The 24,147-nt window shown below is 43.5% G+C and overlaps 1 protein-coding gene across 1 annotated transcript in view; it reads left to right on the top strand.

Moving 5' to 3' along the window:
• Positions 1-24,147, top strand: part of SNTB1 (syntrophin beta 1) — a 181,080-nt gene that overhangs the window by 62,537 nt on the left and 94,396 nt on the right. Inside the window, exon 2 of the mRNA XM_074943902.1 lies at positions 12,217-12,433. Coding sequence (XP_074800003.1) covers positions 12,217-12,433 — 217 coding nt within the window. The remainder of the gene's footprint in view (positions 1-12,216; positions 12,434-24,147) is intronic.

Consider the following 24,147-nt stretch of genomic DNA (forward strand, 5'->3'; position numbering starts at 1 on the left):
TGCAGATAAACAATGGGGAGATGCCATGAGCTTCTTTCTCCCACCCCCTGCCACTCCTGCAGGATCCAGCTATATAAAACGGGTGTAGAATGCAAGCACTACATGATGCAGTTATACTATCAAAGGGCTGCATCTTTGAAGTCAGAGTCTAGCCCCTAACATGCATCCAAACAATATCACTACCTTGAATTCAACAAACTGAGTTTGATTCTTCTAATGGAGCTTGGGAAATGGTTTGCTTCAAAGATGGAAGAACTACAATATAGCCTCACTTAAAGAGATATTTATTTTGGTCCATTATTCTGTGTTAAGTACCATGAATGCTTCTCCAGGTCTGTAATGACACATCTCCAGTATAGCATACATTACAATTACTAAATCAAAAAGTAAACAGATATACAAATGAGTTTAATGTCCTTCTGCTGTGAAGCTGCTTTTGGTTAAAAATATTCAGTTTTTTTCTCTGTTGTATGCTGGTGAAGTGTTGAAATACATAAGGGTACTTTTCCTTACAACACTCAGGATATGTCTGCACTACAACAGCACAGCTGCACCCTTGAGCTCTGCTGTAGAGGAAGATGCTCCCTACATCGATGGGAGGGTTTTTTCCTGTTGATGTAGTTAATCCATCTCTCCGAGAGCTGGTAGCTAGGTGGATGGAAGAATTCCATTCCAAAACGTTTTCAGGATTAGGTTGACCTAACTACATTGCACAGGGCTGTGAAAAATTTTGCACCCTGAGCGATGTAACTAGAATGATCTAATTTTTAGGCGTAGACCAGGCCTTAGTGACTCAGCCAAGAAAAAGTGGTCTTTTTTTTTTGTATCACGTGCAGCCTCTAACTCAGTGGTTCTCAAATTTGTGTATTGCTGACCCCTTTCACACAGCAAGCCTCTCAGTGTGACCCCCCCATTATGAATTAAAAACGTTTTTATATATTTTACACAATTATAAATGTTGGAGGCAAAGCGGGGGTTTAGGGGTGGAGGCCAAGAGCTCACGGCCTCCACGTAGTAACCTCATGACCCCCTGAGGGATCACTACCCCCGGTTTGAAAATCTGCCTGACTATTATCAACCTCTTGTGCTGAAGCTGACCAAAAACATGTCTGACAAGCATTTAGCTGCCTGTGAAAAACAATATGTTTTATTGTTTTAACCTGATTCTGACCTGACCTGGGACACTCTGAATTGGCATTTGTGGTCAGTGGAAAAAATCTGTCTTGATATGCCAAGTCAACTGCACTCACTGCTCAGCAGCTGCTACGGGCAAACTATATCTGCCTTGTCCTATGGAGAAGCTGGGTGAACATGCTGGCATTAACAACTGAACAGTGCCAGACAATTCTGAGTAAAAGCCTGGGTGGATGGAAGAATTTTCTTGTCAGTAAACTGAGGATTAATGAGATTGTGTAAGGACAGGAAACCCTTGTCCGTTTTCTGGGAGGATTAAGTGTCCATTGAAACACGATTATATTTACAGGATAACTGCAGGGACATCTGTGAAATAAGTGGTGTATACTATGGTGAAGGGCTTGACATCCCCCCTCCCCCCCGCCCCCCAAAGTTATCTTTAAAGCTACATGTTAAATGCAAAGGGTAGATTTGCCTTCTTCTTGAATAGGATTTAAGGCCAGATCCCATTGACTAAAGGGCTTAGTTCATTGTAGGAAATACTCAGTATGTAACAGGATCAGGCCTATTGTAGCATGCCATACCTCAGAGAAACTTCACAATACTATTTAAAAATGATAAACCTGCTATAAAAATAGTTCCTTCTTTCCCCCAGCTGTGATGTTTTTTCCCTAAAGTTATGGTGCCTGGCGGACCAGGAGGGCAATCTTCAGTCCTGGATCAGTGACAAGTTTAAGGTCCTATAGCTTGTGACTCATCAGGGATATAGATGGGAAAGTTATATTGCTGTTAAAAAGAGATTTTTAGCTGATTGGTGTGGTTTGTAGTGACTAGTGGACGATGTCATGGTTCTGTGAATGCGGAGTCGGGTTTCAGTAGCAGTTTGTTCAGCTGTTGCGTTTCTGAGAAATTTCCCTGTTCAAAAAAGTCCTGTGCTTATTGTGATTCTCTGGTCGATGTTTTAAGTTAATTCTTCTAGTTTGTTGTTGGAGCTTTGCTGTTTCTGTATATTGGAAACAATAATCCCCGGGAGGAAGGAAAGTGATTCAAATAGAATCCCAGCCTTAAACACAAAAGCCATTTTTTTTTCTGTTTCTTCCATCTCTCCTCCTTTTCCAGTCCTGGGGTTGTCTTGGGGTTTCCATCTCCTCCTTGTGTTGTTGCTTCTTCTCTTCCTCTCTCCACCTTGTGCGTCTGTGATTCCCGCTTGCCATTGAGTGATGGTGTGGAGTAAGGCCCATCCCTCCTTGCAGAGGCTCAGCAACTAGCCTCATTGGCTGAAGTGCTAGGGGAGGAAGGGACTGAACTGAGGGCTGTTTTCAGGAGCTGTCTCCTTCTCCCATGCTTTGTTCTAGGTCTCCCCATGGCAAGCCTTGAGCTTCAGTGGTCGAGCTAAGCAAGGTTAGAACTGGGTTCAGCTTTTCCGTTCCCGGTCCTCCTTGCATGCAGCCACTTTGAGCAGGATCTGTAATGTCAAGCGGAGGGTTCTCAATCTGCACATAGATTTGTCCTCTTCCGTCACACAGCAAAGGACTGCATGCCCATTCATCCCAAGCCAAGCCAAGTCAAATTGTGGGTGCCATGCTATCCTATAATTACACAATGAATGTAGCCCCAGGACGATGTCAGATATCAGGTGTGGTTCCTCCCCCTTTTTGGCATTTCCTATTCTCCTATCTGCATCAAAAATCCCAACATTTCTGTGCAAATTTCCCCATACTTCCAGTTGGAAAAGCACTTATGCTCTTCCTGCCCTAACCATTATCCTGTTATTGTGGGTGCTGTGTTAAACAGCTGCAGCTTGACATCCCTAAGATGGTTGCAATTCACTGGTGGGAGAAGTGATTCCTATGTGCTGTTACCAGCACGTAGTATGGAGTGTCCTTAAAGTACATCTGGATCTTTTTAGATAAAGGTTATTATGTATTGTGGGTCCAGTTCTCACTTCCCTGTGGTCCCTCGATGCTGTTCTGGCAGCAGAAATCTACAAAGGGGGAAGAAACTGCCTCCTGAGAATAACGCCTGCACAGGGCCTTCTCAGGCAGCACGGAGCTGATATAGGAGCTTTTTTGCCAACCGTATGGAATGTATGATGACAGGAGGAGAAGGTGAGGGAAGGGAAGAGGTGAACTGAGAATACATAATGCTACTTTTATTCTCTACTTCCCAGGGTCCATTGGGGGAGGGGGAGCCTTTAGAGGCAGAGCATAAGTTGGAGCAGCCTTGAGACTGCTCTAATTCACACCAAGGGCTGGGCAAGCCCCAATTGCCACAGAACATGGGGAGCAGAGGGTCAGACTAACTGAAAATTGAATCCTGGGTGGAGCAGGGGACTGAGAGTTGGCACCAATATGTGTTTTGTTCCAAACCTGGTCACTGATTTATTGTGGGACTTTGAAGAAGTCATTTAATTTGTCTGTGTCAGTTTAGTCAGCTGTAAAACAGGTATTATAGTACCCAGTGTAATAACTTCCCTTGATGTGTGCCAATTCCGGTCTATCCTGCATTATTTCATGATTTGTGTGGCTGCTGAAATAATGGCATGTTCCAAAAACATAATGCCCTTATGTATCTTCACATAATTGCTAGAGGTTGAAATACTTGTTCTGACACTTGAGCGTACTCATGTAAATAGAAAATTATAGTGTACAGCAGGGGTAGGCAACCTATGGCACACGTGCCAAAGGCGGCACGCGAGCGGATTTTCAGTGGCACTCACGCTGCCCGGGTCCTGTCCACCGGTTCCGGGGGGCTCTGCATTTTAATTTAATTTTAAATGAAGCTTCTTAAACATTTTAAAAACCTTATTTACTTTACATACAGCAATAGTTTAGTTGTATATTATAGACTTATAGAAAGAGACCTTCCAAAAACGTTAGAATGTATTACTGGCACGCGAAACCTTAAATTAGAGTGAATAAATGAAGACTTGGCATACCACTTCTGAAAGGTTGCCGATCCCTAGTGTACAGGCAACACCAGACACCTTGAATTTTATCTGAGAGTATGGATGATTGGAGAGGGAGCTATATGAACTAACAGAAGAAAAATCAGCACACTTGTAAGGCACATAAGAAGCTTTGATTTCATTTCTGAAGTTTAGATAAACTATTTTAAATACCAACCTTACTTTTAAGAGTATTGGTGAAGAATGCTTCGCATTGTGAAGAGGAGAAAGCCCAGGCAAATGTAAGTACTGTACTAGGCTACTGAAGAAAATTTGTAGTTTGTTGCATGTGCCATGATAGTGTCTCATGTCATATTGTTTGTGGATTTGCAAGGGTTTGGCATAGATGGCTTACCATGTGACCATGCAAATCCACCTTAAAAAAAATGTACGCCTCTTTGGAGAAAATCAAAGTGCAGCTAAGTACTATCGATGATACCGATCTTTCAGTATGAAAGATTCACACAGTTCCAGTTACAGAGTTTACACTGTCATATACACATATAGTAAGAGATGTGTTCTGTGTATGCAAACATTGTTTTTCTTAGAATGGACACTTAAGAAATTAACTGGCTGATTCATGGCAAGGCTCTGCAGTACTTTGGCTATAGTCAACATATCTTTATTTTTAAGTTATCAGGATGTGGCCAATGACCACCCGTTTACTTAGCTTGTATGTTGTACTTTTTCACTGCTCACTGTTGATTTGCTGTGTATTAGACTGTAAGCTTTTCAGGGCAGAGCCCATGTTGTCTTTTATATCAGGTTCTAAGCGACAATGAGTGTTCACTTTTTAAACTTAGCATTATACTTTTAGGTTTTGTGGAATATTTACCAAAAAAACTTACATTTTTTTAATGAAAAATATATGAAGATGTATTGTTTTGTTACTTTATTTAGGGAAAGCACAACCCTACTAAAAAAGAGAGAGGAATCAACTATGTATGGAAACTTGACAGTAGAATTTATAGATTTATCAGAAGTCACAGCTCATGATAGAATGTAAAACTGAATTGGGCAGCAACGATTGTTTGAAGAAGAAACTTTGAGGCTGAAAATAAATATAGTAAATTGAAGAATCAGGAGGGAAAGTCCCTTTGGATGTGTTAACATTTTTAATAGGTAGCTAGCTGTGAGAACATATGAAATTTGCAAGGAGGTTCTCTGAGCCATTGAAAAATCAGTGATTGCATCCAGGATGTGAATAGACCAGTGTTCAGTTCTGGGTGTGACTATGTTACGAAGCATCACAGCCTGCCACCGCCACCAGAGTTTGTCATAAAGGTGGCTGTTTATTTAAAAGGATACAGTCAAAACATTCTTAATAATTTTAAAAAATTGTTCACCCTCCCCATTTATAATGGAACATTGGAAGTTTGAAGCTAAATCTGGTTCCTTTCCAAGAAGTTTCTGGCCTCAGTTCCCTCCCCCACACCATTTAAATAAAATTCTATCTAGCTGTCTGTGTCCGGAATCTATCTGAACTTTTTGCCCCATCACCTATGTATCATAGCTCAGGTGTCCTGTATGGTTGTTCATGAGTACTTAGTTGAAGACACTGATTATTTTTTCCTTAAAGAGCACTGACTCCTCTATTTCAAATAAAATAGAATACAGTACAAGCATACATAGAAGGAATTACACAGATTTTAAAAAACGGTTGGTCACAATTTGGGTCCACAAACCGTGTCTCTTTAAGAGCTGAAGCAGGGCATGCAGAGTTCAGCTGAATTCATTTAAGAAAGACAGAAAACAGTAAATGGAACTCTTTGCCCAGTTCTAATTTTTCTGTGTGCAAGAGAGTGTAGAGGGCATTTGTATTCTCTCAACATGTTAAACTTTTCTAATTTGTAAAATGTCTAACAGAGACCTAAGGCTGTTGACAGATCAAGAGGTTTAGTATATTTCAGAACCTTTTGGCACTCAGCAACGGTAATAAATACTTGAGGTGGCTTTCTTTGATCATGAGAACAGGTGTTGTTTCTGTAGGAAAGTGGATGGAAACTTAACACCCACAAATGTACAGTAATACTGGCTCTGATTTCTCCATTTCAGTATAGAAGTGATTAAAACTATTTCCTGTGACCCTATCATAGAAACCATAATTTTACTTTTTTTCCTAGAGTAAATGATGAGCATGCATTTTCCTCACGATTAGTTTTGATAACAGCACCGATAGCTGTTTAGGGCCAGATTCTCCCCTCAGTTTACCTCTGTGCAGTGGCACAGATTTAACTGAGCATTTGATCTTTGGTCTGAGCATTGAAACCAGAGACAAACTCTGCAGTCATTGATACTTATGCTGTCCTGATATAAATGAGAACAAAAATTGACCCTATGGTCCTGATCCTTCTCACAGTTACACCAGTGTCATTCCGTAGTAACTCCATTGACTGCAACCTAAGATAATGCTGGAGTTACACTGGGGTAGCTATGAACCGAATTTGGTCCTGTGTGTGTTACAGGGAAAAGTGTCACCGAAAATAACCTGTTAAGATATTTAATTCTGAATTGTTCTGAAACTGTCTTGGTAACATGCTGAACCTGCTGCATTTGAAATCCTAGTATATGACATTTCTGTAAAGCAAAGGCCACGTCCCTGTTGAATAATCAAATTGCTCAGCTGATCTCCCTCTTCCCAAGTTTTCCTACAACATCTGTCTGCCAACGCTTGTGTCACTGTGGATGGTTAGCACTGCCTGGAGTAGCGTTAGATTAGTTGGCCCTCATCTCTTCTCCATTCCGCTACTTCGGTGGTGTGAGTTTGCATTCTCCTCTCTCCTTTCCTACTGGCAGGCTCTATGAAGACCATTCATATGGTTCTCTTGTACTAGGTCTTTTCCATGGTTATCGGGAGCATCCAGCATAGCTGCTTTGTTAGGATTGTGTGATTTCCCGCACCCCTTCTTTATGTGCCATATCACCTGTGGTAAGGTCTGTGTCATAAAGGGGGAACGCCATTCCCGTGCACAGAGCCTAAATAATGCCCTTCACACCACTTAACCCCAGAAGGCCAAATACTGGTCTCACTGGATTCAGCCCTCGGGGGCTTCCATTATATCAAGGTTTGGCCCTGAATGCAAGGCTGACGTGGGTCTTAATTGGTACGAGGGGCTTGCATAGGTCCTCTGCACAGAGCTAATTTTCATCCTGAGAGAGGCTAAAATAAGGGAAAAAGTTTCCATCTGGAAACGGGCTGCAGGGGAAGTTTGAATGACTGTTTTCAATGAAGTTTCTTGTTTGGCTGAATTTTTTCATTAGCATTTGCACAACTTTGAAAATAGTCTTTTCGGTTGTATTTTTTGTTTACCAAGCAGCCAATGCAGTAGGCAATCAACAAAGAATTCTTTAAGAGAATGGATGCAGATTGCATGGCCTCTGTCCAGTGATGAGCTGCCAAAATCTTAACAACCAGTTCCCTCCTCCCCACGAGGCGGTTGTTGCCCACCCCGCCCCATCCAGCCCCCACCCCTGTCCCCTGACTGCCCCCAGAACCGGGCAGGAGGGTCTTGTGGGCCACCATAGTGGGTACCCACCCCACCCCTAAGAGCCAGAGGGACCTGCCAGGGGGCGAGGTGGGGAGTCCTGGCGGTACTTACCTGGGGCAGCTCCCAGGAAGCATCCGGCAGGTCCCTCTGGCTCCTAGGGGCGGGGGAGTGTAGCTGGGGGGGAGCAGGGGGAGCGGTCGCTCCCCCCACTGATCACATCAAAAGTGGCGTCTTAGGCGCCGGCTCCATGGGTGCTCTGGGGCTGGAGCACCCATGGGGAAAATTTGGTGGGTGCAGAGCACCTGCTGGCAGCTCCCCACCTCGCGCCCGGCCCCAGCTCACCTCATCTCCGCTCCGCCTCCTCCCTTGAACGCGCCGCCCCGCTCTGCTTCTCCGTCCCTCCCCCCCCGCCCCGGCTTCCCGCAAATCAGCTGTTCGACGGGAAGCCGGGGAGGGCTGAGAAGCAGGCGGCGGCTTCCCACTCAGGCTGCCCCCCCCCCCCCGGGTTACCTGCTGCGGCGTGCGCGGCCCTCCTCGCGCCCCCCTGCCCCAGCTCACCTCCGCCTCCCTGGGCCTGAGTGCGAAGCCGCCGCCTGCTTCTCAGCCTGCCCCAGCTTCCCGCGCGAACAGCTGATTCGGCCAGGGGTGGGGCGGGGAGCTGCCGGTGGGTGCTGTGCACCCACCATATTTTCCCTTTGGGCACCCCTGGAGTCGGTGCCTAAGGCGCCACATTTGGCCGGTTAAATTTAGAAGCCCTTTTAGAACCGGTTGTCCCTCGTGGAACAACCAGTTCTAAAAGGGCTTCTAAATTTAACAACTGGTTCTAGCGAACTGGTGTGAACCGGCTCCAGCTCACCACTGCCTCTGTCTTTCCCTGCAAGGTAAAAGTCTTGATCCTCTCTCTTTGAGCTGATAAGGGTACGCTGTTCCTTTCAGTTTCATATTGAGAACCTCCACTTCCTGACCATGCCTCCGTGGTAATGAAGGAGATTTACTGAAGGCTTTTCTTTTGGTTTTTAAGCAAAACAATTTGAATGTGTCCATGGAAGTTCCAGACTCTTCAGTATTGTGTCTGGTAGAAGACTTGACAAGATTTGCCTGTAGTATTTCCCTCATAAGATATAAGAGGCAGGCTTTCTTTTGTCATCTGTGGAAAGCTACAAAAACTTAATTGTGGGGACTTGGCAGAATTGTGCATTAATTAAGTGCTTTTTTTGGAAGCTTCATTGCCTGCCTTCCAAATTATAAACAACAACAACAACAAAAACGTATTTGAACTTATGTCAGTGGATTAGTTCATTTGACTGACTGCCATTTCCACCTTTCTTTTTTGGGGGGGAGGGGAAGGATGCACAGAAGGAGAGGGGAGGGGTTGGTTCTGCAGATTGGAATTGTAATTGCTTGACCACAGTTGTTGTTTTGCAGTGCAGCAAAAGGGCATGATTATTAATTAGTACAGACTACAAGGCTCTCTGGAGCTGGGTTGTTAGCACCAAGTGGATGAGTTTAGACCGTTTTATACTGAAATTAGTCTACCAGTACACCGTTACCGCCATTACATAGTTATGTAATCACTAGTTTTTTCAGTCCCTGCAGATTAAACTTTGTATTATGAATACACACTCATTTTAAAGAAAAACTATAAAATGAATGAGATTTTAATACTTCAGGATTACAGCTGATCTTGTGTACTATTCAATGGCTTTTCCTAATCCTTTTTATCATGTATTTTTGGTTCATTATAGACCTTAGAGTTGAAAAAAAAAAAAAACCCCAAAACTCAGTGCTTTCTGTAGCTGCTTCTCTTTTAATTAGGGTTGACAGGCGTCCAGTTTTTCACCGGAACGCCTGGACAAAAAGGGACCCTGGTGGCTCTGGTCAGCACCGCTGACTGGGCTGTAAAAAGTCTGGTTGGTGGTGCAGGCAGGCTCCCTCTCCAGCTCCGCACGGCTCCCGGGAACCTGCCAGCATCTCCCTCTGGTTCCTAGGTGGAGGGATGGCCACAGTGGCTCTGTGCGCTGCCAGCGCCAGCTCAGAACTCTCATTGGCCAGGATCGATGGCTGAGGGGGCAGTGCCTGCGGGTGCGGGCAGCGCAAAGAGCCACGTGGTCGTGCCTCCACGTAGGAGCCGGAGGGAGATGTCACTGCTTCCTGGGAGCTGCCTGAGGTAAGCGCCACCCGGAGCCTGTACCCCAGACTGCCTTTCGTGCCCCAACCCCCTGCCTCAGCCCTGAGCCCCCTCTTGTACTCTGAACTCATTGGCTCCAGCCTGGAGCCCCCTCCTACACCCCAAACCTCAGCCCTGCCTCAAAGCCTGCACCCTCCAGCCAGAATCGTCACCCCCCCACACACACCCCAACCCCGTGCCCCAGCCCAGATCCCCCTCCCGCACCCTGAATCCCTCATTTCTGGCCCCACCCCGAAGCCTGCACTCCCAGCCCAGAGCCCTCACCCCCTCCTGTACCCCCTCTGCCCCAGCCTGGAGCCCTCTCCTGCACCCCAAACCCATCATCTCTGGCCCCACCTCAGAGCCCTCACCTCCTCGCACCCCAACCTCCTGCCCCAGCCTGGTGAAAATGAGCAAGTGAGTGAGAGTGGGGAGGGTGAGAGAGAGTGCATTGTGTTTTGGTACCTGGATCCCTGGAAAGCACATTGTTTTTTCTACCCCCTTCTCCTGGTAATACATTTCCACTCAGTCTTTTCACAGAGGCTTCTGAAATAGTGCAGCAGCTTGTCATGATGTCACCGTTACATTGCATGGAAACTCACTTGGCACGGGGAAGGGAACAGTCTTTGCTTTAGTTCCCAGTGTCTTGGGAATTAAATGCACATTTCAATGTTTCTGCTTAATGTTTTGATTTCGATCCAAAGGTCTGACTCCAACTTCAGTTTTTTCCCCCTCTCTTCTTTTCTTAATTTTAGAGGGCCCATTCCTATTGCTTCCCTATGCACATCGCTCCCGTTGAAGAGCGTGGGAATTGCACGCATGCAGTAGCTGCAGTGTTGGTCCCAAAGTTTCTTGTGGCTGCCAAGTGCTGGTACATCACCAGCACACAGTTTAGTAACCTATTGGAACTTATTTTCAATAGGTAGTTTGAAAAACTCTAGCTTGAAAATAATCCATTTAAAAAAAAATACTTGGGCCACGTCTACACTTGAAAAATTGTTTTTTTCACACCCCTGAACAACCGAAGTTATACCGACAAAAGTGGTAGTAAAGACATAGCTTATGTTTACACTACAGCGACTCAGCTGCACTGATGCAGCTATGCTCCTGGAGCACGACTGGTGAAGACGCTCAAAGCCGATGAGAGAGAGTTCTCCCGTTGGCTTAATAACTCCTGCCTCCGTGAGAGGCAGTAGCTGTGTCAGCAGGAGAGAGAGCGCTATTTACACCAGCGCTTAGGTCGGTGTAACTTACGTCGTTCATTATTCATAAAATAATTTGTAGTGTAAACCATGGCTATGGCTACACTAGAGAGCTTACAGTGGCGCAGCTGCATTGTTCTCCGGCCGACGTAGCACTGTCCACACCGGTGCTTAGGTCAATATAACTTACGTTGCTCAGGGAGGTGGCTTATTCACAACCCTGACTGACCTAAGTTATATCAACATAAATGATAGTGTAGACATAGCCACAGGTCTGATTTTCCTAGGCTGTCGCTCACTCATTGTTCCAAGGTGTTTGCAACTGAATTCTGAGTGCCACCCCATTGTCTGTCCTAGGAGGATGTGATACAGCCCATGCCAACCAGGGTGGAGTTTCACATTCAAAAAGACAGGAATTTCATGCTATTTCATAGCACTGTATCATCCAGAATTCATAGGTTATACAGACATCTGTCCAAATCATCACAAAGGTGAAAAGGTGACTTGATCATGGTCTACAGGTACCTACACTGGGAAGAGAGGCCTGGTAGACAGCTCTCTTATCTAATGTGAAAAAGGGTGTGATGAGATCTCGTGGTTGGAAACTGAAACTAGACAAATTCAGACTAGGTGGGTGAGGTAGTGTCTTTTATTGAATGGACTGCTGTTGGTGAGAGACACAAGCTTTCAAGTTTACACAGAGCTCCTCTTTGGGTCTACTTCACCCACCTTGTCTCTCTAAAATCCTGGGACTGACATGGCTACAACCACACTGCACATTCATACCAGAAATAAGGTGCAAATTTTCAATAGTGAGGGTAGTTAACCATTGCAACAGTTTACCTAGGGGTGTAGGGGATTGAAGTCGTTAAGTCAAGACAGACTGGATGCCTTTAAATCAAGGCTGGATTATTTTTTAAAAAGAGATGCTGTAGTGCAAAAAAAGTTATGGGCTTGATATGGAAATTATGGGGTGAGGTTCTATGATTGGTGTTATGCAGATCTGATTATATGATCATAATGGTCCCTTCTGTGAATCTACCTAGTCTTCTCGCTGTTACCTCTGCTCTCCTTCTCCCAGCCCCAGACCAACTTATTGTGTCATTTTGAAGTAGATTGTAAATTATTCAGGGTGGGATCCATATTTTCCTATGGGGTTGTAAAGCATCTAGCGCAATGACGCTGGCCCAATAGAAACAATAAATAATCATAATTGTTAGAATTCACATTGGAGCTAAGCATCTATTGAGTGTTTGTTTGTTTGTTTGTTTTTTATAGTGAAGTACATGCGAGAAGCAACCCCGTATGTGAAGAAAGGTTCTCCAGTTTCAGAAATTGGGTGGGAAACACCTCCACCTGAATCTCCACGGTTGGGTGGTGTGTCCTCTGACCCACTGTCGCAGCTTTCTCTCACCATCCACAGAGACAGAAAAACAATTCCACTCAAAATGTGCTATGTGACACGCAACATGTCGGTGTCAGATCCTGAAAACAGGTAAGCTATGGCTTGGTCTTGGCCTAATTTTATGCATTCAGACATACTATTCTATTATTCATCTTAGAGCTGTTAACTATACAGCTTGAGTATTGTGGCTGATAACACTGAGAATCAGATTCTTTGTTACATTAGTCTCTAAAGTGCTACAAGTCCTCCTTTTCTTTTTGCAGATACAGACTAACACGGCTGTTACTCTGAATACTTCTGGATTATAACTCTATTGAACTGAGATAATAATCTGGCCCTTGGCTTTTACAAAGCTCCTTCCATGTGAGAATCTCAAAGTGTTTTGCAAACACTTCACAACAAAGCATTTTATAACACCTATGAGATTGCTGTGGTAAATACACATTCATCAGCCTTGGGGAATGTACTGGAAAAAGGCTCTGGTAGCACAATCAAATATTTTTCATAAGAAATACACAAATTAACACTTTGCTATTCGCACAGTTGTATTATTTTCTTCAATCCCCACTCACTAATAGCAGCATCAGATAAATAAGATCAGACAAGAAGGAACAAAGTTGCTTTTTTTTTTTTTTTTTTTTTTTTGAGTGGCCTAATTGTCTTGTCCATTAAATGCAACTCTGACTATTGAAGGGGAGAGTGAGAGAGGTTACATTTGAGAAAATAAATGGGGATTTTCTGTGGCTTTTTAAATTTTTTCACGATGCTAAAAATAAGATGAGCTTACTGGCCTTTATTTATAATATGTGGAACAGTTGCATCACACCAGCATGCTCTGTTATCGTCTATTTTAACAGCTGCTAACAAAAAGAACCAACAGAGTCAGTGAGGGGGTGGAAATAGAGACTGATTCTTCCATCCAAACAATGGGCTTTTTGTTCTTTTCTAGCACACAAGCTTTTAAAGAAGCTGCTGGGAACTCTTTTGATTCTCAGCACTTATGCATCGGAGGGACTGAAAGTTACATTTTCAGAGTTAGCTTTTCATGTGGAATGAGGAGGTGGGGTTTGTGGAAGGCAGTGATTCCCCATGCTTTTGGTTTTTGCTGGAGACACTCCCATCCCTCATGATGGTTTGAAGGATGCATGCTCCCTTCCAATATTTTGGCTATTTTCTTTTCATTTTCTCTACCTCTCCTGTCCACTTCTAGTTCCGTCGTTCTTTTAGGGTTTTTTTTCTTTCTTCCTTTTTTGTGCATATTGCTGTTATGGTTTGCTTCCTTTCCTGGTCCCCAACTCATCAAAGGGCTATTGGCAAGGTTAGTGGTAGTCAACCCTTATAAAAGAGTAGTCCAGTTTTCTGCAGTAACAACCCAAAGCACTATTGCAAGCTGTCATTGCTACAGTGTGTAGTGATTTGGACCATCACTCTAGAATGCTGTTTTTTGTTGTTGTTCTTTTTTAAATAAGAGATTGGCAGCTGCATCACTAGCTTTCCAGCCTGCAGTTCTCCCAATCACAGGCTACCTGATGGGGGAAAAAAAACAACAACAAAAAAACCGCTCCATTCCCATTGTATGGGCCACTATGAGAATAACAATATTTGTTGTATGTTAGTTTTAGATGCTTTGAGTTTTCTCCTTCTTCTTAGAATCATAGGACTGGAAGGGACCTTGAGAGGTTATCTAGTCCGTTCCCTGCACTCATGGCAGGACTATATTATCTAGACCATTCCTGATAGGTGTTTGTCTAATCTGCTCTTAAAAATCTCCAGTGATGAAGATTCCACAGCCTCCCTAGGCAATTTATTCCAGTGCTTAACCACACTGACAGTTAGGACGTTTTTCCTAATGTCCAACCTAAACCTCCCTTGTTGCAATTTAAGCCCATTGCTTCTTGTCCAATCTTCGGAGGTTAAGTAGAACAATTTTTCTCCCTCCTCCTTGTAACAACCTTTTATGTACTTGAAAACTGTTATCCTGTCCCCTCTCAGTCTTCTCTTTTCCAAACTAAACAAACCCAGATTTTTCAATCTTCCTTCATAGGTCATATTTCTAGACCTTTATCCATTTTTTGTTGCTCTTCTCTGGACTTTCTCCAATTTGTCCACATCTTTCCTGAAATATGTCACCCAGAACTTGACACAATACTCCAGGTGAGGCCTAATCTTCTTTCGCTATGTTGCAATTCTGGGCCTCTATCACAACCCTGACCCTAAAATTTGCTTAAAAAACATTTAGCGGGACCAACGTCATGTTGTACACGATACTTTGTAAATAGTATGCAAGTTTTATGCATGACAAAATATAGTAGCGACGTGTGCAGTTCTTGGTGTTACTAAGAAATAATGCGTGGGAGAGCCATGTCACTCATTAGCATGGCTTTTTGTTCTGGTTGCTTTTGTTTCCTGTGGAAAGAGTGACTTCTGATTTTTACTGTGGGCCAGCATGCAAAATTTCACACTACCCTGTGCTGGATTTTTCCATACAACCAAACGGTCTCTCTGCCACTCTACAAGAGCAGTGAAATTGCAGAATATTATGGGTCACATAAGCATAATTTCTTTTTTTAGATATCTGAATATCAGAACGGAAGTTTTCCGTAGTGGAATGACATCATCATGCAGGTTAGAAGATGTACCCTTTGTAACTTAGATCAGGACAGTCGCTTGATTCCAAAACATTCTTAAACACAGGCAAGACCGCACTATGTTACGGCATGTTCAGTGCACTAAGGTTTTATAACACTGTTCCCTAGCACACATGGATTCTATAACTGATGATGTAACTTTACTGTAATGTTTATAATAGCAGAATCAGCTGGCTGCCAAAGCCTGCACTAAGGCTCTATCCATACTAGGACTTGAAACTGTATTTGAAATCACTTTCAAATATGGCTAAGCCCAAACATGGTTGTGAAGAGGTCTGCATACAACATAGTCACAGCTGTGCAGCAGAACCATTTTGTAGATTAGCTAGAGGGGCTAGATTATAGCATGATTTCTCCTGAATTGGTTTTACTTAGCACAGTTGTTCCCCTGTGTTGAAAGAGACTGAGAAGGAAATACCTTTTTTTAAAAAAATTGGAGATGGGCCTGAGTCAAGAAGTTGATTTCTAGAACCAGATTTCCCCAGACACGGAGGAGATTCAAGGTCTGGTTTCCTAATTTGGGCCTGTACAGGGTCTTGTTCTCCTTCTAGAGACTGGACCATGTAAAGAAGTTCATGAGTCTGTGACTGCCTTTAAACCTGTTCCTGTTAGCTCAGCAGTAAAACTGCGTGCTTTTAGATCCACAGGTCTTGGGTTCAGCCCCTGCAAAAGACCAGACCCAGGGCATTGTTACCCAGGCCTATCCCTCTCTCTCCTCATATTTCTGTACATTAGTTTAGTGTTAGCAGGATGGTGTATGATTTTCATTGCTACTTGAAAGACATCAGCACAAGGAAAAAAATGTCCTATGCAATACAAATCAATCCTAGGTCTGAGGGAGTAGGACAGTATTTTTAATAAACACAAACATGGTGAAAGGAAGAAACATAAAGAGCATTTTAGCACTATTTATCTAACTCATGCTGGTCCAGACACAGGTGCCTGTGTTGTTATATTTTAGGGTGGAATAAACTAGGTTGAGGTAATTACTACTGCACTCTATTGTTTGCCTTCACTTTTATTGACAAGTGTCATATACAATAGCAGTACTAGAGATTAATGTCAGGTCTCAAAGGGAAAAGTTCCCCCTCCCAATCCAGTAACTCAAGACTGGGAAAAGTTATTAATATCGCTAAGCAGTAAATGTTTCTGTAGCACAACAAACCTTCTCGTTAATTTCTGATGAGTTCCCTTAGATGAGATTTGTTTTCCTTCTGCTTTTAAAGCTTCTTTTGCGCCTGATGCAAAAACATTTATGGGGTCAGTATGCAAAAGACATGACACCTGCTGGATAAAATGACTGATGAGGCCAAGCTGAATCAATTCAGGTTTCTGCCATTTTGCATTGACTCAAACCCCCCACTTGCCATTTATCCAACTAAACAAAACGTGTTCGACCTAATCCTTCAAACACTGGTGCACATGAGTAACTTTACCCATTGGCAGCAGTTCAGCTGGACTAAGCAGTGTGATCCTAAAGAGTAAACTCAGTGGGTCGGCTCTCAAGGATAAAGTTACTCATGAGCATAGTATTTGTAACACTGGGCCCTTTGATGGGAAAGGGAGTTAAGGACAATTTCACAATGACATAGAATCATAGAGTTTAAGCCTAGATGGGGCTACCAGAGCATTGCCTTTATATCACAGGCCACCATCATCTTCCAGCACATGCCCCCAGCCCCCAGCAACCAAAATTAGACCAAAGAATTACTATTATGTGACACAGTAGAGAATAGCAGGGACCGAGGCGCACCAATGCCGGGGCCCCTGCAATGGCAGGGAATTGATTAAGTGAGATATACACAGGTGATCCTGACAAGTGACCCATGCTACATGCTGCAGAGGAAGGTGGAAAACCCCCATGGTCACTGCCAATCTGATCCTGGGGAAAAGTTCTTCCCAACCCCACATATGGCGATCAGTTAAACCCTGTGCATGTGAGCAAAAACCATCCAGCCAAGCACCTGAGTGACATATAGCTAGCTAGGCAACCTGCACAGAGTGGCAGTATTTAGGCAGATAATAGTAAAGCCAGTAGGGTCCTATAGAAATTACTGAAAATACCCATTGAATATAATATAGAATAAAATTTTTGTTCTAGAATTTTTAAACCATCTTAGTGATTGTATAGAGAATTAGAACCCTAATGTAGAATTCTGTCGGTAAGTTTAAAAATTGCTTTAGAAAGTTTATTCTCTGGTAAATTCCATAGCCCATGCCCCAGAGAGCTCACAGTCGTAATGACCAGGCAGAATGGGTGAGTGAAATAAATAAACAGTGTAGGGATGAGGACAGAATAAAAATATGATCATGTTTTACCAGAGGGCAGGGCACAGTAACATGATATTGAATAAACCTGTTTTAGAAAACAATGAACTGTTTTATTAGGTCAGCTTTCATTGTAAGTGTTGTCTAGTCATTTTATAAATATGTGTTTTCACAGTGGGAGTTCTGTACCTTTAATAAAACCCACAAGAGAGGAGAGCACGTAGCTTGGCACCTAACATCTGTCCTGGATTCTCAGTTTCACTAGTTGCTCTAGCTTATGAGAATTTAAGATTTTTGTTGAGGGATTCAAACGTGGCTTTCTTGGCCCCTGAAGCTTTGCAGGGCCATATCCATGCAGCTAGTCTTTAGAACAGGGGAAAGGCCGGTTCATGTTTCATTCCTGCTTCTTGTGTTGGTGTGAAGGTGGGTGGATGTCTTGTTCTTTCAAATTCGGGGGGCAGGGGTGACATGGGTGAGTGTCCCTTTCAGGGAAGGGGTTGGAATGGGAGCAGGGAAGGGGTGGGAAGAGGCAGGGCAGGGGCGGGGCCTCACAGAAGGGGTGGAGTGGGGGCGGGGCTGGGGAAGCAGGTGGGGGTGGTCAGTGGTGCGGCCCTTGGGCCAATGTACTAGTCCTCATGTGGCCCTCATGGTCATATGAGTTTGAGACCCCTGCTCTAAACCATATCTCTGAGTAATCTCATCTGCAACCACAAATTCAACTACCTTTTATGTGCTGATGACTCACAGATCAACCTCTCTACTCCAGACTACTCCTGCTCAATTTAAAATAGCCTCTCTCTCTCTGACACAACTTGTAGATGTCTAGCCATCAGCTCAACATGGTTAAAACAGAGCTCTTAAACTTCTCCCTGCCCACCAAACCCTTCCCCCCTGCCTACTTTCTCAGTCACTGTGGACAGTGCCACCTTTCTGCCTTTCATTCAGGCCCATAATCTGGGCATCATCTTCAATTTGGGCCTCTCTTTAAAGTCCTGATACATAGTCATAAAAATGTAGGGCTGGAAGGAACCTCAAGAAGTCATCAAATCCAGCTCCCTTTGCTGAGCAGGGCCAAGTAAACCTCCCAGATCATCTCTGACAGGTGTTTGTCTAACCCGTTTTTAAAAACTTCCAATGACAGGGATTCCACAATCTCCCTTGGAAATCTATTCCAGATCTTAACTCCCTTATAGCTAGAAATTTTTTTCCTAATATCCAACTTAAATCTCTCTTGCTTCAGGTGAAGCCCATTACTACTTGTTCTACCTTCAGTGGACATGGAGAACAATTGATCACCGTCCTCTTTATAACAGCCCTTACCATATTTGAAGACTGTTATCTGGTCTCCAGTCATACTTCTTTCCTCAAGACTAAACACACCCAATTTTTTAAATCTTTCCTCATAGGTCAGCTTTTCTAAACCTTTTATCATTTTTGTTGCTCTCCTCTGGACTCTTTCCAGTTCGCCCACATGTTTTAAAAAATTTGGCACCCAGAATGGGACCCAGTACCCACGCTGAGGTCTCACCACTGCCAAGTACAGTGGGACAGTTACCTCCTATGTCTTACAAGTGACACTCCTGTTAATAAACCCCAGAACGATATTAGCCTTTTTTGAAACTGCATCACGTTGTTGACTCATACTCAAATTGTGATTCACTATAATCCCACATCCTTTTCACGAGTACTACCACCTAGCTAGTTACTCCCCATATTGTAGTTCTGCATTTGATTTTGTAGTTCTGCATTTGATTTCTCCTTGCTAAGAGTAGTACTTTGCATTTACGTTTATTGAATTTCATCTTGTTGAATGAAGACCAATTCTCCAATCTGTCAAGGTTGTTTTGAAGTCTGATCCTCTCCTCCAAAGTGCTTACAACCCTTCCCAGCTTAGTGTCATCAGCAGATTTTATAAGCATATTCTCCACTCCGTTATCCAAGTCATTAATGAAAATATTGAATAGTTTTGGACCCAGGACTGACCCCATGGGACCCCACTAGATATATCCTCTCAGTGTGACAGTGAACCACTGATAACTACTCTTTGAGTGCGGTCTTCCATCCAGTTGTGCACCCACCTTTATAGTAATTTAATTTAGTCCACATTTCCCCAGTTTGCTTATCAGACTGTCATATAGGTCTGTGTCAAAAGCTTTACTAAAATCAAGATATATCACGTCTTCTGCTTCCCCCTGTCCATTAGGACAATAACCTTGTCAAAGAAGGAAATTCAGTTGGGTTGGCGTGATTTGTTCTTGACAAATTCATGCTGGCTATTTCTTATAACCCTATTATCCTTCAGGTGCTTACAAATTGATTGTTTAATAATTTGTTCCCGAATCTTTCCAAGTATTGAAGTTAGGCTCACTGCTCTATAATTCCCTGGGTCCTCTTTGTTCCCTTTTTAAAGATAGGTACTATGTTTGCCCTTTTTCAGTTTTCTGGGTCCTTTCCCATCCTCCAGGAGTTCTCAAAGATAATTGCTAACAGTTCCAAGATTGCTCCATGTAGTTCCTTAAGTACCATAAGATGAATTTCATTAGGCTCCACTGACTTAAATATGTCTAAATGATCTAAATATTCTTTAACCTATTCTTTCCCTATTTTGGCTTGTGTTCCTTCCTTTTTGTTGTTAATATTAATTGTGTTGTGTATCTGATCACCAGTAACCTTTTTAGCAAAGTTTGAAGCAAAATAGAAATTAAACACCTCAGCTTTCTTGATATCATCAGTTATTAGCTCTTCTTTCCCGCTAAATAGAGGCCCTACACTTTCCTTCATCTTTCTCTTGCTTGTAATGTAGTTAAAGAACCTCTTCATAAAACCTTTTGTGTCCCTTCTTACGTGTAACTTATTTTGTGCCTTGCTTTTTCTGATTTTGTTCCTACATGTTTGTGCTGGTCTTTTGTTCTCCTCCTCAGCAATTTGTCCATGTGTGATGGGGAGTACAAGTTCCACAGTGGTGAGGAAAGGGTTGAGGAGCAACTCTGAGCCCAGAAAACCCCACTTCACCGCCCCTGCTAGGTATGCTCACAGTGAAGGCTGAGCTCAGAAGGGAGCAGCTTAGCTCAGTCAGGGTGGACGGGGCAGTTGTGTGTTGCAGGCTCCTGCTGAAAAGCCACAGAGGCCCCCTGTGGCGAGGACCAGGCCTTGCTGCCAACCAGCCCCCGCTCTTTAAATCATTGAGGTTGATGACGTCGAGACACGACTGCAAAGGACTGAAAGGTGAACCAGAATTTCCAACAAAGGAACAGAAGCCAGGGTAGGAAGTGGCCCCGAGGCTGAACATTTCAAATAATTGTTTCATTGGGCCCTGGGCTGGGCCCTGGGCTGGACCCTGGTGGAGCAGGGAGGGGCCGGGACTCCCACTGCTGGGCCGCACTCCCACTCCTCTGCTGGGTGACACAGCCCAGAGTACCACCAGTAGGAAGTACTGCTGGGGGCAGACAACAACCACCTATATCGCCCCCAACACCATTCTTTCACTTTTTGTAGGATTCCTTTTTCATTTTCAGCTCATTAAAGAGCTCCCAATGGAGCCATACTGGCCTCTTACTCATTTTCCACTGAATGCATCCGATGAAGTGAGCTGTAGCTCACGAAAGCTTATGCTCAAATAAATTTGTTAGTCTCTAAGGTGCCACAAGTACTCCTTTTCTTTTTGCGAATACAGACTAACACGGCTGCTACTCTGAAACCTGGCCTCTTACTGTTCCCCCTTTGCATCGGAAAAGTTTGCTATTGTGCTGTTAATATTTTCTCCTTGAGAAACTGCCAGCTCCTTGAGAAACATCCAAGTTATGTCTAAATCTTGCCAATTCTTTCTGGATAATATCTCTGAGATAATGGCCTTCCCTATCCATCCACATAGCTAAAACTTTTATCCAGGCTCTCCTCATCTCATATATTGATTATAGCAACATCTCTTTTTTTGCCTGTCACAAGTGCAGTCTTGCCCTGATCATGTCTGTTCAGAATGCTGCTGCAAATATTATTTTCCTAGCCCATCACTTTGAATATGTCACGTTTCTCACTGAACCTCTCCAGTACCTCCCCCTTCTCTATCACATCAAACATAAGTTAGTTGTTTTCTCTCTCAAGGTTCTTCATAGCCTATCTCCACTCTACCTATCAACTGTCAGTTGCTATCAAGCTGCTGACTCCTACCTCCAGTACTGGCTTCCACTGTCCACTTGTTAAATTTTCAAACAAGCACCTTCTTGCTTACTCCCATCATGCTTACAAGGAGTTTCCTATGAATATCTGAAAAGCTACTTCATTATCCTCTTTCAAACCCCTCCCCAAATATCTCCTTTGCCATGATGCACACAAACAACTTGAGACCTCTGCCTGTCATGTGGACTAGTATTGTCTCAGGGCATGTCAACACTACAGCCATGGCACTACAGTGTAGAAGGGGTTTTTCCAACTATGTAGTCAATCCATCTCTCTAAGAGGCAGTACGTAGGACAGTTCTTCCATAGACCTAGCTCCATCTACACCGAGGGTTTGATCAGCTTAATAACAGAGCTCAGCGCACAAAACTTTTCACAGCCCTGAACAACGTAGCTAGGTTGATCTAATTATTAAGATAGACCCGGCCTCATTGTTTCCATGTACTCCCCACCTGTGGTCTCTTGTCTTATATTTAGATTGAAAGCTCTTTAGGGCAGGGACCGTATTTTTGTTCTGTGTTTGTGCAACACCTAGCACAAAGGTGTCCTGGTCCATTCCCAGGGCTCCTTGGTGCTGTGGTAATTCAAATAGTAAATATTAACCGTCTGCTTTATTCACCTTCTCTTCATACTTTTGTTGCTGTTAGCTTGTGACTTGTGTATGTGAGATAGTGTTTTTATGTTATTAGTATGGTCTAAGAATGAATGTAGAAGCCTGGAAATCAGGAGACCTGGGTCTTGTTCCAGGTTCTGTCACAAAGCTGGTATCTGACCTTGGCCAAGTCGTCTCTGGGGATACCTTAACTACCTCAAAGGGCTGTTGTGAGCCTTAACTAATGGTTGTTAAAACACTTGGATATCCTGGAATGAAAGGCCTCAAGAACTTTAATTATAATATAAGTAAGATTATTGGCACAGACATGTTTTGCTATTTGAATATTGAGAAGTCCTTTGAAGAAGTTACCAAACCTATTAGAGTCAAACTCCTGATTTACATTTGGAATCTTGGTTACTGTTTTTCTGGTGGATTGGGCTTAATATTTATCTAACCAGATAACAAACTAGGAGGGGGATATACCCAACCCACCCTACATTAAAATAAAACAACTTAAAAGGGTCTAATTTAAATCTATAAGAGAGTGAAATTGACAAAATTACAGTTGAAACACCAGTCTGCCATCCCATCATCCATAAATCACCCAGTTGTGCTAGGCTAACATGTACAATGTGTTATGTAAGATAACCCACTATTAGGAGGCTTTATGGTACTTGCACACAAATGTAGATAGGTCAGACTGCAGTTTTAGCCTTAATTCTGAAATGTCTTGCTATATTAAACTCACCGTGTTAGGCCTGTTCAACCTGTGCTTTGAGAAACAATTCTCTGGGGATTTGGAGACCACCAAGCACAATGGAAAGGCATAATCTGTTTATGATGGGGCTTAACCCCACTACCTGCAAGGCAGGGGGATGAACTCCAATTATTATTGTCTCCTAGCCAGAGGAGGTGGAGATAGGCCTTGTAAGTAGATTGAGAAGCTCAGCTGGGGAGAGATAATAGAGGAGATGGGTCTCTCTGGTAGAGAGAACCCTTGGGATAGGATTTACTAGACATAACCAAAAGAGAGAGCACTCTACAGGAGTGGGCTAGGCTCCTGCAGAGGAAGCCCTGAGGTAGAGCTGACAAGGAAGCTACAGTGAAGCCTAAGGGACAGGAGGGCTGTTAGTTTGAAAATTTGCTTGGACTCTTATTTGGACTACCACAGAAGGGGTTTATGCTTTTATGTGGCTTGGTGGAGGGCCAAGCCCCAGAAAAGTTAGAGGGGGCGTTAGGAGAAGATGTAGGGTGAGAGAGGCCATTGCAGATCCAAGGGAGAGGCCAGCTGTGAAGTGAGGACACTCTCCTAAGCTATCAGACACAGCAAGTGATGCACTCCTCTCTGTAAAGGAAAGAAGTTTCCAAAATGTGCACTGTTGGGTCCTGAATGAAAGTGACGCAAGGTCATATTAAAATAACGGCACCAGCTTGCCCGCAGCTCTAACCTCCAGTATTATTTAATCATCATACTGTAATGCTGTTATTTATTATCCACAGTATTTTCTTTGTAATGGTTTAACATTTTGTGTGAAGTAGGACCTTGAGAAAGAGAAATGATCCTGATTTGAGGAATACAGCTCACACACACTGCCAAAGGGTGCTGTGCTGGTTGTACGTTTAATGGAATCTAACGTGACTTGAGGCAAATTAGTATTATTATAAACCCATGCAATTCTACCTCCCCTTACTCCTTCCTCATCTTGAAGGGAAAGAGAGCCATATTCTCCCATAATTCCCTCTCATTTGAGAGGGAGAAAAGGACAAAACTGCAAGTGTATCTGTGGGCGCACGTGAGAGGTGGGTGGAATAAATTGTGGTTTTGGGTGTGAGCAGGGCTGAATGTCTGTGGCAGTGGGCTGTGATGCTGAGACAGCGGGTTCTAGGATATGTTGAACATTTTCTGCCAAAATTGTTTTACAGTTAGAATCATAGAATCATAGAATAACAGAGTTGGAAGGGACCTCTGGAGGCCATCTAGTCCAACCCCCTGCCCAGAGCAGGACCAATCCCCAACTAAATCATCCTAGCCAGGGCTTTGTCAAGCCTGACCTTAAAAACTTCTAAGGAAGGAGATTCCACCACCTCCCTAGGTAACGCATTCCAGTGTTTCACCAC

Source organism: Natator depressus, chromosome 2, assembly GCF_965152275.1.
Source record: "Natator depressus isolate rNatDep1 chromosome 2, rNatDep2.hap1, whole genome shotgun sequence".
Taxonomy (NCBI): Eukaryota; Metazoa; Chordata; order Testudines; family Cheloniidae; genus Natator; species Natator depressus.